The sequence below is a fragment of the Musca autumnalis genome, unplaced genomic scaffold, assembly GCF_047663935.1.
Source record: "Musca autumnalis isolate F117 unplaced genomic scaffold, ASM4766393v1 scaffold_4, whole genome shotgun sequence".
Taxonomy (NCBI): domain Eukaryota; kingdom Metazoa; phylum Arthropoda; class Insecta; order Diptera; family Muscidae; genus Musca; species Musca autumnalis.
This window is the reverse complement of record NW_027411977.1, coordinates 231,750,338-231,766,024: the sequence shown is the minus strand read 5'-3', so window position 1 is coordinate 231,766,024 and position 15,687 is coordinate 231,750,338. Positions and strand designations below refer to the sequence as shown.

At 32.9% G+C, this 15,687-nt stretch overlaps 1 protein-coding gene across 1 annotated transcript; it reads right to left on the bottom strand.

The window, feature by feature from the left end:
- Positions 1–1,000: 1,000 nt before the first annotated feature.
- Positions 1,001–3,759, bottom strand: Pex3 (peroxisomal biogenesis factor 3). The gene is made up of 3 exons (XM_073987658.1): positions 3,309–3,759; positions 3,180–3,235; positions 1,001–2,782 (listed from the first exon to the last, which is right to left on the bottom strand). The coding sequence occupies exon 3, from the start codon at positions 2,467–2,469 to the stop codon at positions 1,348–1,350; it is 1,122 nt and encodes a 373-aa protein (XP_073843759.1). The 5' UTR covers positions 2,470–2,782; positions 3,180–3,235; positions 3,309–3,759; the 3' UTR covers positions 1,001–1,347.
- Between the last annotated feature and the right edge of the window lie 11,928 nt (positions 3,760–15,687).

Here is a 15,687-nt window from a genome sequence, read left to right as displayed (position 1 = left end):
GTGGACGAGTTCAGAGCAACCCCTTAGATGCACCCACTCCTGACATCTATTGCATCTCACCGAAGGTTGGATGTGGGTGAAGATGCGGATGTGACAAACTGAGCACAGATATATTGGTCCTGGGTTTCCCTCCGTCCCGGCACGGACCAAAAGAATTCGTAGCAGGCTTTCCGGGATATGCTGCTCCCAACACAGAAAAACGAAACAAATACAAACATATGTACACTGAGGTGGCAGCCGCTGGCCGTAACGATGATTTTGTGTTGTTCCGGGTCAATCCGGTACGAAAGAACCCGCTGCCATGGGATTGCTTTGTTGTTAGTGTTGTTGTGTGTCCTTTTAATGATGTCTTAATAAAACCCGTTTTTACTACTGTCGTATGCTTTTCATAAGGGAGAGTAACAGTATGTTTACGCTATGGTTTAGAATATAAAATAAAGCATTCTTTTAGGCGCTATTGTAAAAACGGTTTAACAACACGAGAGAAATCGAATAAAACGGGAAATTTTAGTAAAAGCTGTTTAATGATTATTTGATTTCCACGTAATGTTGACTTTAATGCTGTCTTTTTTGTTTTTGTAATTCAACAATGTCTACCAAATTTGTTTTGAGAAATAGAACGTTTAGATTTACGATTTCATAGAACATTTCTGAAAGAAAGCGAGCTTCTATAGACCATTTCTTCTTCTATAGGCCCTTTCGGAAAGAAAGCGTCATCTGTGGACCCATTCTGAAAGAAAGAAAGAACTTCTATAGACTCTGAAAGAAAGCGAGTTTCTATAGACTCTTTCTGAAATAAATCGAGCTTTTATAGATCCTTTCTCAAAGATAGGGTGCTTCTATAGACCCTTTCTTTTAGAAAGCATGCTTCTATAGACCCTTTCTGAAAGAAGCGAGCTTCTATAGAGCCTTTCTGAAAGAAAGCGGGCTTCTATAGACCCTTTCCTCCCAGATCTCGGAAAGTATGGAAGTTCCTAGTGATCTGAATAAAACCATTAGCTTTGTTTATATTGTCCAAATTCAAATTTTTATTATATTATTTATTTTTTCTGTACACAAATAATTATTATTTAAATTTTATTTTGTAAACTAAAAACAAAATTAAAATTAAGAATGGGAATGGTCGTTAAAGTTAGAGGCATACAGAAATGGATTTTTTAAGTTTCGATATTGCAATTTTTCGATTAAATAAAAAACATAAAAAAATGTAGAAAAGAATTTAAAGTTTTGTTGTTGTTTTTTTTTTTACATTATTACACCATACATAAACTAACATTTGTTTTTTTTAATATAAAGCTAAAATGCTCCTCGCACACCCACGCTCACCATTTCTCGGACCCTCAACTTTTACGTCGAAGAAAAAGTTTCATAAACATTTGCACCCAGCACTTTTGTTTTGTCCGATATCACATAGAATGTTAGCAGGGATGTGGCCAGATTCTGGGGTCGTGAATCACTGTCATATCCTTTGGCTGTTAATGTGCCCACAATTGGAATAACACGCGCCAAGGCAATTTGTATGCCATTGATATTGAAATCATTTTGTTGATGGCTGGTTGATGCACTGTCATTGGCGGTACTTAGTGTGTGCTTATAACATTCTGCCATCGCATCCACAGCCAATGAAAAACCACGACAAATATTATTTGAACAAACGCTGCTGGCCTCATCACTTTCCAAGAGGTCCAACGTTTCGTTGAACATTTTTTGCATTAAAGCACCACCACACATGTAATCTGGCAGCTGGGAAGGTAACAGGTATTGCGACATTTTGGAACAAGGATCTGTGGTTGGGTCACTGTTAATGGCCATTTGTAGAGACCAAAATAGTTGTTCAACATCCGCCAGTCCAAAGGGTTTTGTTAAAGGCAATTGACGCATAACCGCAATAACTTTGGAACGCACCAAACGTATCAATTCCGAAAGGCCACCTTCTTGGATGAAATATCTTATCAATGATAGATATTGTTGTTTCAGTTCATCTGTTATTTTTCCTGAACATTTTGGCTTTTTACCAGTTTTATCGGAGCTAGTTGTTGTGTCCAAATAGAGATAGCCTCCAAGTAAGTTTAATTGTATTCTTAAGGCCACCACCAGCATTGAGGAGGCATAAATGAATGTTGTTAGACGAGTAAATGATTGTATTTTCATTTCTTCCCACAACTCCAGCTTGTTGGGAGGATTTTGTTTTAACTGTTCCAATAACTCATCTGTGGAACATTCTTTGATAATGGCCTGCATTAGTTCAGCACCCATACCCAGGATAACTTGATTGCAGGTCTTTTCTGTAGATTCAAAATGTTGCAGCCGGCGACTTTTGTCCAAAAATTCTCTGGCCTGCTTCTCTTGCACCTCCACCAGCTTATTTTGGGCATATTTGAATAAGATTATGGAACCACCAACCACAACACCGGTTACAATAAATTTCCGACGATGGCGTGTTAAAAATTCACCCATGCGAGACAACATCTTGGCGGGTTTAAAAAGGTTCTCGTGATGACGTCTATTAGAGACTGTTTTTAAATTTCAATTTATTTAAAATTTATTCCCCTCCTCTCACAATGCACTCGATTTGGTTGGTGGTGGGTGATTGATTTGCTGTTATTGTTATGTTCTATGTCTCCTTGGGTGGAATGTAGGTGTTACTTTGGTTTTGGTAACTATCGTCTGTGAGATCCGTAACAGATGTTTGTTCTAGTTTCCCCCACGTTTATTGTTGTCAGCTGTTGGCACTGTAACCCCAAAACCTTGTAACGTTGTTATTGGAATGTTGCAGGTAGAACTGTAAAATGAAGGAAAAATAGAACATTTAATTGTTTTCATTTAAAATAGGACAGATTGGGAAGGATGGTTATAGTGAAATAAATGCCGACAAGGCAGAAGTTGCAAATGTCACACTTATTTATATAAAAAATCAAATACGAGAATGTGAAGCAACGGTTTTTAAGAAAATAGGAAATGCTTCCAACGTGCATTTGAATCGTCTAATTTAGCTGTGTGTAAACAAACAACACATTTGAACTTTACCCCCTCCTTGGCTTTGGCATCGATAGAATAATTTTACTCCTAATGCTTCGTACATATCAGTAAAGTATGCACTAAGATTAGTGAACAACTTTTCATTTCGATAAGATTATCTAGAATACGAAATTACCAAATGTTTAGACCTTTTTACCCACCTTTTCCTCAAATATATACGGTCTAATTCCTCCTTTATTTCTCTTTGGTGGATGACCTATAATTGTTCAAAAAAATTGAAATGAATAATTAATAATTACAATATTGATTTGTAGATAAATTATACTTACTATAATACGATTCTCTTAAATTTACAATTTGGCAAAAAGTTGCAAGTTTTTGGAGAAATTTATTTGTTTAAAATACACAAAATGATTTTAATAATAAAAAGCGTACACACAAAGTTCGAAAGTTCGTCGATTGTTGTTGTTCTTGGAATTGTTTATTTTATGACATCAAGAGAGTGTCTTGTAGATAGATTAAACACAAACGGTTGAAAACGAGTTTTCACGTTTAATGACTCCCTTTTTATTAAAGTTCTTCCTTTTTGTTGTTTAAGAATGTAAGAATGTTATTTTATAGTTTATTCCATTAATTCTGCGTCCAGAAAATAAATCAATGAACTTTATTCCGTATTTGACGACTGTCTATGAAATGCTTGTTCTACCATCTTATGTTATCAAACACATGTGAATGATAGCATTCACAAGTCATGGTATCCCTAGACAGCTGTTTGACACTGAGGTTAGTGTAAGACGTAATGTAATTGTTTGGTAACAAAAACATAGGGCATAAATAGAATACTCTCCCACCTGGCGGAAAAATCTGGAAAAATTACCACAGGTAGATCTTGATCCTGATCACAAATATATAAACTTTTCCGGGGGAAGTCCATAATTCCCGAGATATGGGCCTCTTAAGTTCCGAAAATTTCCTTGTTAAAGTAAAAAAAATTTTAAATTAAAAAAAATGTTGTTTTCCTGCCCTAAATTGGCTCCTGTCCATAGGAGAAAGTCTTAAATACCCGGCCGAATGCAGGCTACTTAGGAAAAACTTACAATTTAAAAAAAATTTTCAAATTTTTTACGTCAGCTGGTAGAGTATTCAATTTGTTCCAAAAATAGAATTACTTGTTATTTGAAATAATTTTAGCTTTGTTCCCGTTCTATTTAATAGTAAAACTTGTAAAAGAGAGGAAGAGAGAAAAATTGTTCTCACACAAATGTTTTTTTTTTCGAAGAGTCAAATAGAAAAAACGTCAAAAAAGCTGCAACAAATGTTAAAGTCGCCGTAGCAGCCAATCAGACCCCGGCACCCAAGTTATCATTTTTTACTCGCCCAAATTTGTCGTGTAAAAAGTTTTTAAAAAGAGCGTCATTCGTCGCCATGTTTGTTTAGAGAAATGAACACTTTACAACTTTTTTGGGTGCGGGAACGGTTTTTCGGTGCATAAAAGTGGTAAAAAATTTAAAAACTCTTTAGTTCTGGAACAAAGCTTTAATTTGAATAATGTTTTATAATGCCTTGTTCATACTAAGGCTAATTCGCTCTCTATTCGTTGTTCGAACCCAAATTACGATATAATTACTTCATTTCCCATACAAAATTTTGAGAACGAACAGCGATTTTTGTACATTGTTCAAATTAAATTACTCTCAGAACGACGATAAAATATATCCCATCTCTAACAAATGAGAGAATTTATCAAAATAAATTAAATGACAGATAAAAATTTATTAAAAACCCAAACATTTTTAGAAAAACTGCAAAACGTGAATGAAAAGTAAGCGGTTTAACGACTAGTATACATTCAAGTCATAGCAAGTTTTGTCTTCTCTTTCGTTGCAGTTGTATTTCTTGTCCATCGTTTCAAATTCGCGTGCAAATCTAGAAACAAAAAGTTATTTTGACAGGTCTCTCTCTCGTTAATTTTTAAAATAGAAAAATTTGAAAATGTACTGAAAATACCAAAATTGTGAGAACAAATGGAAAACATGAAAGAAACTGATATAATTTAATATTAAATAGATATCTGAAAGGACAAATATTTTTTCAGTTCACACAATTAACTTAACTCGTCTTTTGGCTGAAACTTTCTTTAAAATCGGTAAACAAAAACTATGAAAATATGAATCATGTTGCTGTGAATTGTGTACCATGTCTTATGAATGGATTAATTCGTGTACGTAATTATGAGAACGAACGACGTTATTCGTATGCTGGTATGAACATGGCATAGGGTAAAGAAACGCCATTGCCTTCACAGGTGAAGTGCATGTGTGATGTGAAATGGATACACCGTGAATTCCAGAACATGCCCGATAAATACATTTTGAAAATCCTCCAAGATAGAACAAGTGTAAATATAATAATAGGTTTATATATAACCAGATTTGACAAGCCCACTGGGTTTCAAATGTCAATTCCTTTGCGTATATCTTAAATAAATGCTCATTAAGAAGGTTAACCCTGCAAAAGGCTATAATATAAACATGGCCTAAGTAATCAGAACCGCATTGGGTCCTTTTTATTACACGTTTAGGATGGACCCTATTACATTTTGAAAACCAAATTTACAAAAAAAAAGTAAAAATACAGCTGATTGTCAATTCTACCCTCTATAAATGTGCTTTGGACGTAACCCGCAAAATCAAAATTTTACAGGAGAAGCAAAAACGTTTTAAAATGAAAAACTGTTTTATATAATATCAAGGCCTCGACACATAAGAAGCATGACATTCTTGCTGAAGTAATATGTATCTGATAAAAGACTCAAGACTAAGTTCGACCTAATAAAAAGATTTCAGAATCACATTTGAATTAGGTCAAACCTGGTCATTAGTCATTTACCAGATATGACTTAAGCAAGAATGCCATGCTTTTTATGTCTCGAGGCCTTCAGTCTTATGAGGGCGAATATTTGGAGTATTATCAATCATGTACGAATGGGAGTAATAGTACATTTGTTTTCATTCACTTACATTGTAAGTGAGAGAGAGAGAAGCAAATGCAAAAACAACTCAGTGGGCGCGATCACTATACTGTCTTTGCAAAGATGCGCGTCCCTGATTCAGACCAGGGGCTCAATTCTGTTTCTATGAAAATGTGAAATGAAAACTTTTATAAGGGCCAAACCCTGCGTGTTGCGTGTGCGAAATACATGTATTTTGTTTTTGTATTTTTGAACGCACCCGCAACACGCAGAGCTATAGGTTTGGACCTAAAGGAGAAAACTGTCAAATGAAAAAAAATTCTAAAGGAAATATTTTTCATTTCAAATTTTCATAGAACAGGAATCCAGCCCCAGGTATCGGCACCAATACAAATGAAGTATGTACGGTCACACGCATACAACATCGAGAGCGTAATTTTCGCTCTCTCTACAAACATCGTGTGGGTTAATGCATTGCTAAAATTAAAAATCATTGGAAAAAGCGACGACACAACCTTCTTCATTGACTTCTGAGTGAAGACTAAATGGTGGTTGTTTTGTTGTTACTCTCATCAAGGGCACGCGAGCCCCTTTTTGCCTGATGCTGGTTTAGACAATAGTGGATTTAGCAAATCCAGTCGATTTAAGTTGTTATTTTCATACAATATACATATGTATGTCAAATAAATCGAGATAATGCTCTTATACCCCGGATTAACCCAGTGGGTTTGAGTTTCAAATGTCAATTCCATAGCGCAAATGTCAAATAAATCCTCAAAGTGGGTTAACATCGTGGTGGAATAAGAACGTGTTACATCAAATCATGTCAAACGTCAAATTAGCTTACAATGATGCATTACTGTGAATTGCTTGTTTACATTTTGTATGTGATTTTATTCACAATAACGCATTTTGACAACTGGCATGAAGATCAGCTGTTTTTGGCGTTACATCTTATTATTCCACCATGGTTAACATGTTATAAGTGTGTAGTATAACAGGTGTTTAAGTAATGAAACTGAAACCGCGAAAACGACGAAATGCCATTTCTTGAATAGGATCGTTATTTTTGAACGTTGAAGCTTGAAATTTTGGGGTCGATTATGCATTGCCACTAAAATTGAGCGCGACTGAGATGAAATGTTGTATTATTGATGTCCATGGTGTAAGAAAGAAGGTGATACAATAATAGCAACCTATGTCTTCATTTGCTGTCAAAACATATTTTTAATCAAAAATAAATAACAAATATTTCGCTTCTATAAAAAAAGATCTGTGTACAAGATCTTTGTTTAAGCTTCGCGAATAATATTTTAACGTTTTCTTCTAAATTTTGTGGATATTTCGCGCAAAAAAATTTTGACAGCAAATGAAGACTACAACCTAACGTCAACTATTGGATCACCTTGTTAAATTCGCCTTGATTGATGTCAACCCAACTGGGTGGTCGATAAACGTGTTATATCGATCAGTGTTTTTCCAAACTTGTGAACTCTATATTCAATCCAAAACACACAATTCACCAAAAAAAAAACCTATTTTAAAATGATAAGTTCAGGGAAATTATTTTTTGATGATGAAGGAATGTACAGGACATTACATCTATTAGAAGAAATTTCAGGGCAGCCAAGATCAGCCATATACGTTAACGTGACTGCAACAAAAACATGTGCTCTCTTTTTTCCATGATACAATTAGGAAGGTAGATGCATCGGCGAATTGCTACAACAAAGCAACTTTTTTTGTAATGTAAACTGTCAACATTTTCGCCGAATGGTCTCTTGTTGTCTCTTTTTATCGCTTGTGTTTGTCTTTAAAGTGATGACATGCTATCTCTCACTTGCCCAATCATATGGTTATTTGTTTTGATTTTTCATGGCGAATTCCTAGTTTTTTGACGTTTTAGATTCGATCAGCTGGGCTGATGCATCTACCTTCCTAATTGTGCCATGCTTTTTTCTCATCTGTCGTGGTTTAGCAAAGGAAAGACTCGCTCAAAGAGACTAAGAACGTTTTCACACGATAAGGTTTGCCTGCTCAAAAATGCGTTGTCCGTTTTGGTTCTCATTCGTAAATTGTGTCAGTGTTGAAACAAAATGTGGAAGAAGTGAACGAACACGTACATAAAGTACCATACATACAACACTAGCATGTAAGATATTATCTACCTGTTTCATCATATTTTTTACAAATAAAGGTGTTCTTCAAAACATGACTTCTATGTACCTGTTAATAACAAAGGTATTTCCCTATTTCATAAAAATCTTTCTTGAAAAATTTACGCTGGTAACGCAGGTATCATCTTACCTTCAGGTGGTAAGAATTATTACATTATTTTTTACATGGCATGCGCGCATGAGGCAACAATTTTAACAACGCATACATTTTACCCAATTTTATGGGATTCACAAGAATTACTTTTTTAATTTTCAAATACAATACACACATAAACCTTTTTGGTACATTTATGTAAAACCGTACTTCTTTTTGTTCAAAAAGTACGCTTGTATAAAATGACTTCAAAAACGCAACACTAGATGTGAAAATTACGAATGAGAGTCAAAACGGAAACCACGTTTTTGAGCAGTCAAACCTTATCGTCTGAAAACGTTCTAATGCACAAAATATTTTGAGCACCACTGTTTTAGGGACAAGACTAATCAATTGGAATTGCCATTTGCACTGTAAGTCCCAATTTACATTAGGCGAGTTTACTTGCGGCAATTGTCAGTTTGTGGGTGAGAGAGGGTGTTGAGAGGCAAAGGGTTACCATATGCCTCACCTCTCTCTCCATCAAACTGACAATTGCCGCAAGTAAACTCGCCTAATGTAAATTGGGACTAAGTCCCAATTTACATTAGGCGAGTTTACTTGCGGCAATTGTCAGTTTGTAGGTGAGAGAGGGTGCTGAGAGGCAAGGGGTTACCATATGACTCACCTCTCTCTCCTACAAAATGAAAATTGCCGCAAGTAAACTCGCCCAATGTAAATTGGGACAAAGTTGATAGTCGTGTTGGAAATAGGTGTGTTCGTTTACGCGATAATTTGTACAAATTTGTACAAATTGTTACGGGATGTTGTTCGTTTACACAATTATCCAGCAAAAGAGAGCGAATTGAGAGAGTACTTTTGACAGTTGTGTGACTGAGAACTTACAAATTCTTGCTGGGAAAATTTGTCCAGTAAGAATTCGTAAGTTAGATCAGCTGTTCATTAATCAGTTGTTTTGCGGTAAACAAACAAACTGAAAACAAAACAAACAAGAGTTTTCAGAATAAATTTATTTTTTTAACACTTTCAAAGGAAAAAAGCAAGTAAAAATAAAAAATAACTTTTGCAGCTGTTATCTTGCAAGTGTTTTGCTAGATGCTGTTCGTTTACTTTTTGTAATTTATTCTCTTGTGAGAGTAAAATTTGTATTTATTCTCAGTAACTTCTTGCTGAGTAAATGTTACGGGAAAAGTAATCGAACACACCTAGTATCTGTATAATCAGTAAACTATTTTAGGTTTAAGGCGTATTTTCGATTGCCAAAGGATGCCGCAGTTTACTTTGTGGAAACGTTAAAGGATGACTTTTTGCGGAGGGAAGTTTCCAAAAGTCCCATGGCAATGATTACATTGCATTTCTCAATCTACATTGTCGAACGTATTGAAGGAAGTTGTCCAATTGATAGAGGATAAATTGTGCCAATATTGGGTCGTTTCGAAGTTGTTGTTTTGTGGTTATTTTCACCATATTTTTGATACACAAAATTAATTAATGATGCAAAGAACCAACAATTGTTAAGAAAAATAGCCGCTTCGTCAACTGAGATTCGCGACTTCAGTTGAAAGTTGCCATACATAAAGCAATTTTGGCAACTGACAACGCCACTCAACGATAATTGCTATCGATAAACGACCCCTTTACCAGAGCATGTATTTTAGCTTTATGTATCAGATTACAACAAAAAAAAAAAAACTAATTTCGATTCATGTGGGTTACGTCTTCGGGCATTAATGGTGACGTTATTTGGTGACTTGAATTATTTTTATTTTTTATACCCTCAGCAACGAGGGTATATGCACTTTGATACAACCAAAAACGTGCCTCATCGAAATAACGGTTTTGGACCCCAAGTATCCAAGTATGTTTGGACCAAATTCGTTTCAGACAATTTGGAGTCGATTTAGCCATGTCCGTCCGTCTGTCTGTCTGGTTGGCTGGCGCGCACGATAAGTCTCGAATCGACCGATTCGAACCAAAATGTTTTAAGAACCCCAACTATGAAAAAAATTCTCACTCAATCCATTCCCATATTTTTTGTTGGTAGTTACGTTTTATTAAAACGAAGCTTTTTTGTATAATTTTATATATACGTTACAATACATTCCGTAAACGACGATACATTTGTTGGTTTTGTTTTTCAACGGTTTGTGTTCTTTTTTTGTTTATTAATTTCTTTTGTTGTTATTTTTCTGTTGTTTTTTGGATAGAACTTACAATAAATGAGTTCAAAGATTTCTTACATTTTGTTTTACGTTACGACGTTATCTGATGCAATCTCTCTCACAATACCTATTGGTTGGTTGTTTTGTTTGTTTTTTTTTTATTATTTTATTATTATAATAAACTGTTTGTGGTTATAACACACATTGATCAAATTGTTTGTTAATGCATAATTGCCAATAATTTTGTTTTGTTAATATAGTTTCTGTTCTATAATATATATTGTTTTTTTTTTTAAATTTTGGTGGTATTTTGTTGTTGAATTTTTTTTCCGTTAGAAGAAGAATCATCATCTCAAAGCATTTTGAATTCGTCGTGTTTTCTTTAAGAAAAAAAAAAAAAACATGCACACAAAATGTTTAGTGTTTTTTGTAAATACATATATATTTGTTAAAATATATAATGATGACGATGTTACGATGTTTTATTTACTTCAACATGTGTGTGGGTAATTGTTATTTTATTTCCTTTGTTTTAAATAAATTTAAAAAATTACATTAAAAATGAAAAAAAAGAAAAAATTATTTTATATATATTTTTTGTTCTTTTTTAATATTGCTATAGCAAAAATAAAAATAAGAGAATCAATAGCATAATATATCCGTTTAACGGATACAGACAAAAATGTGTGTATTTTCTTTTAAATAAAAATAATAATAAAATTCCTTTTAGTTTTTCTTTGATAGATAAGTGGAGCACAAGAGCAAATTTTTAAAAAAGAAGACACAAAACTAACTTATTTTATATAAACCCATAAAATATTTTCTCTTTTTTTGCGTTAAAACTCAAAAAGGAGCTTTCATAATTTATAAAAAAAAAAAAAACAATAAATGGAGTTTAGGAGGCACTTTCCCCAAAATGCCATTTAAAAACAAGAGTAGAAAAAAGTGGGGAAAATAAAAGAAGTATTGTTTCCTTAATTGATTATTTGGTCAAAAACAACAATTCAATATACTTTGCGTCAAAACGCTAATTTTCAAATGTAATTCGAAAGATGAAAACTTATTTTATGATAAAAATTAAATATAAAAATCCAAGGGATTTCTTTATTTCAAGAAAGAAGACTTTCAATTCATGCTGAAAACTTGGCTCTAAATATTTATAGAAGAATTAAAATAAAATTCATAAATCCTTATGAAGACTTTCTCCTTTTAGGCTTACGTTCAGTTTGGAGGCACTTCAAGGATAGCTGTAAGATTAGTACCACTTCTCCCTTCTTCCTACTCTGTTACTGGTCATCATGTTTTTGGGTTTCCCTAGATTTTTTTTTGTGGAATTTTTACAGCAGCTGGGCTTTGGTACGCAACGACTGAAGTTTCCCTGTGGCAGTCTATAATCAATTCTTTACTGGCCTAAAAGGACTTCTTCGCCACGCTCAAGATCAGTTTATGGACTCATCTGGGATCGTTTTCAAATTTCTAGCACAGGTGGGCATAGGACTGCCGATCACAGCTGTTTATTGTTTTTCGGGATTTCATAGACCTCTTTCTTCAGTTCAAATACTCCTTTTCGATCAGTTTAAATTTTTTTTGGCACAGCCAACGTCAATTAGAAGTAATCAAACTACAACTTTTCAAATTAAGTTCGAAATATTTTAGTTGGAAGTTGTAACATTTCATTTGTAATTCGTGAATTCAATATGTAATTCGAAACTTTTCCATTGTAATTCCAAGTATGATTCGAGAATTTCATTTGTTAATTCGACTTTTTTGGATTTTATTCCCAACATTTTAGTTGGAATTTGTAATATTTGATTTGTAATTCGAAACATTTGAATTGTAATTCGAGAATTACATTTGTAAATCGAATTATTTGATTTGTAATTCGAACTCTTTTTACATTTGAATTTAAAAATTTTCGGATTTAATTCGCAGCATTTTAGTTGTAATTTGTAAAATTTGGTTTGTAATTCGAAAGTTTTCAGTTGCAATTCAAGATTTACATTTATAATTCAATGTTTTTTTCAATTTAGAATTTGAATTACTTCATTTGAATTTTGAATTATTTCATTTCTAATTCGATTTTTTCCATTTGAAATGTGAATTATTCAATTTGTAGTTTTCACTTAACGATTTGTAATTAGAAATATTGTAATTCAATTTTTATCCATTTGTAATTCAATTTTCATTTCGAAACATTTTATTTTTAATTCGAAAAATTTTATTTGTAATTAGAAAAACCAAATATAAAAGGCTTACAAAAAATGTATTTTTTTGTTTCGAATTTCAAATGAAAATTTGCAATTTCAAATGGAAGAAATTTGAATTACCAATGGAAAAGGTCGAATTACAAATTAAACAATGGAGTTCGCGAATTTAATTAAAATCTTTCGAATTACAAGAGAATTCAATTTGTAACTCAAAACATTTCAAATGTAATTCGAGTTATCATTTGTAATTCGCATAATTTTAATTTTATTTGTTATTCGATTTTTTTGCATTTGAAATTTGAATTATTTAATTTTTAATTTCCACTTATCGATTTGTAATTAGAAATATTGTAATTCAATTTTTTCAATTTTGCATTTGAAACATTTTATTTTTAATTCGAAATATTTTATTTGTAATAAGAAAAACAAACTATAAAAGGATTACAAAAAATGTATTTTTTTGTTTCGAATTTCAAATGAAAATTTGCAATTTCAAATGGAAGAAATTTGAAAAACAAGTGGAAAATTTCAATTTACAAATTAAATAATGGAATTCTCAAATTTCATTAAATTATTTCGAATTACAATATTATTCAGTTTGTAATTCCAAACACCTGAATTGTAATTCGAATTATCTCATTTGTAATTCGCATAATTTTATTTTTAATTCGAATAATTATTTGTAATTCGCATTTTCCATTTGTAATTCAAAAATTTTCATTTGAAATTTGAATTATTACGTTTGAAATTCGATTTATTTCATTGGGAATTCGATCTTTTTTTCATTTTGACATTCGAAATTTGAATTATTACGTTTGAAATTTGATTTATTTTATTTGGAATTTGATTTTTTTTTTTCATTTTGACATTCGAAATTTTCCATTTGTAATTCGAAATATTTTATTTGCAATTTGAAACTAAAACAAACTTCGAACTTCAAATGTTGTAATAATTCAAATTTCAAATGGAATAATTCAATTTTACGAATGATAAAATTTAAATTACAAACGGAAAATTTTTCAATTACAAATGGAATAATTCTATTTTCAAGTGGAACATTTTGAATTACAAATGGAAAAATTCGAATTACAAATGCAATTCTCGAATTACAATTAAAATAATTCGAAATACGTCAGAAATACACCTTTTTCAGATGTAATTCGAAACATTTTAGTTGAAATCCGTAACATTTCATTTGTAATTCGAATTATTCCATTTGTTATTCGAATTATTCCATTTGAAATTTGAATTATTCCATTTGTACTTCGAATTATTCCAATTGAAATTCGAATTATTCTATTTGTAATTCGAATTATTTCTTTTGTAATTCGAATTATTTCATTTGTAATTCGAATTATTTTATTTGAAATTACACATGAAATCATTCGAATTACAAATAAAATAATTCGAACTACAAATGGAATAATCCGAATTACAAATGGAATAATTCGAATTTCAAATGGAATAATTCGAATTACAAATAGAATAATTCGAATTACAAATAGAATAATTCGAATTACAAATGAATAATTTGAATTTCAAATGGAATAATTCGAATAACAAATGGAATAATTCGAATTGAAATTGAAATGTTTCGAATTACAAATGGAATTCTCGAATTACAAATAAAATGTTACGAATTACAAATGGAATTCTCGAATTACAACTAAAATGATTAGAATTACATATGAAAAAGGTGTACATCAGAAATAGGTGTAGTATAACCTTTTTTTCGGGAGGAAGTCGGTAGATATTTACCCATAAAGACCTTCCATGGCGCTCAAGTTTAGTTCAAGGACTGTTACCGGATCTATTTCACGCTAGTTGCACAGCCTAGGTCTAGGATTGATGATCACAAAATTGTAATTTTTTCGTGAGGAAGTCCATTGATATTTATACACAGGTCAATAAAGACCTTCTCCTGACATTTATGCCCAACTTAGGCCGTCTGGGTTCTATAGACCTTTACTGATTCTATAAAGACTTCTTGCTGATAAGCTAGCCTCTTCGTACAGGTCGTCTATAAAAATATACTGGAAAAATAAGCGTAAGGGTGGTGAACATAATGCTCCGTTCTGATCGTCTATAAAAACTACCTTCCGACGACCGTCTGTAAAGATTCTTCTTTCTGCTCATCCACAGAAGCTACGAAAGTATTGCTTCAAGTCGCCTATAAAACTCCCTTCAAGTTGTCTACAAAAGAAGGAACATCTATAGACTTCCTTCGGGTCGTCTATAAAGCCTCCCTTCTCCAAATCTATAAACTCTCTTTTGGCCGTCTATAAAGACTCCCTTTGACTCGTCTGTAAGACTGCAAATGCCCTTCTTGTTGTCTATAAAGTCTTTTTTTCTGATCGTCTATAGACTTCCTTCAGAAAGATCGTCTAGACTCCGTTCTGGTCGCCTATAAAAACTACCCTCAGACGACCGTCTGTAAAGACTCTTCATTCTGATCGTCCACAGAATCTACGAAAGTATTCCTTCAAGGAAAGGACTCCCTTCAAGTTGTCTACAAAAGAAGGAATATCTCTATAGACTTCCCTCGGGTCGTCTATAAAACCTCCCTTCTGCAAATCTATAAAATCTCTTTTGGCCGTCTATAAAGAATCGCTTTGACTCGTCTATAAAAGCTCCCTTTGGGTCGTGTATAAACATTCCCTCCGACCCTTCACCGGTCGTCTATAAAAACTCATTTCTGCTAGTCCACAAAAACTTCATTCTGATCGTCTATAAAGTCTCCCTTCGGTTCGTCTACAAAGACTCCCTTCATGTCGTCTACCAAGGCCCCGTTCAGGTTACATATAGGCTGACTTCCAGTCAGTTGTTTTGTATTCGTGCATGAAACTAGGGGTTCTTAAATCGAGTTCCATACTAGAGTAATTTTATGAAATTTCAGTAGTGGGGAAAACGATTTAAGAACCCCTAGTTTCATGCATGAATACTAAGCAACTGACAATACGGAAGTCGGCCATACAGACTTCCTTTGGTTTGTCTACAAAGGATCCCTTCGGATCGTCTAAAGAGTCCCCTTTGTCCGTCTTACCCTTCTAGTCGTTTAAAAAGACTTCCTTCCAATTATCTATAAAACCCCTTCTGG

Excerpts from the sequence above, each read along its gene's own strand:
- Pex3 (XM_073987658.1), bottom strand. The coding sequence starts at position 2,469 with ATGTTGTCTCGCATGGGTGAATTTTTAACACGCCATCGTCGGAAATTT.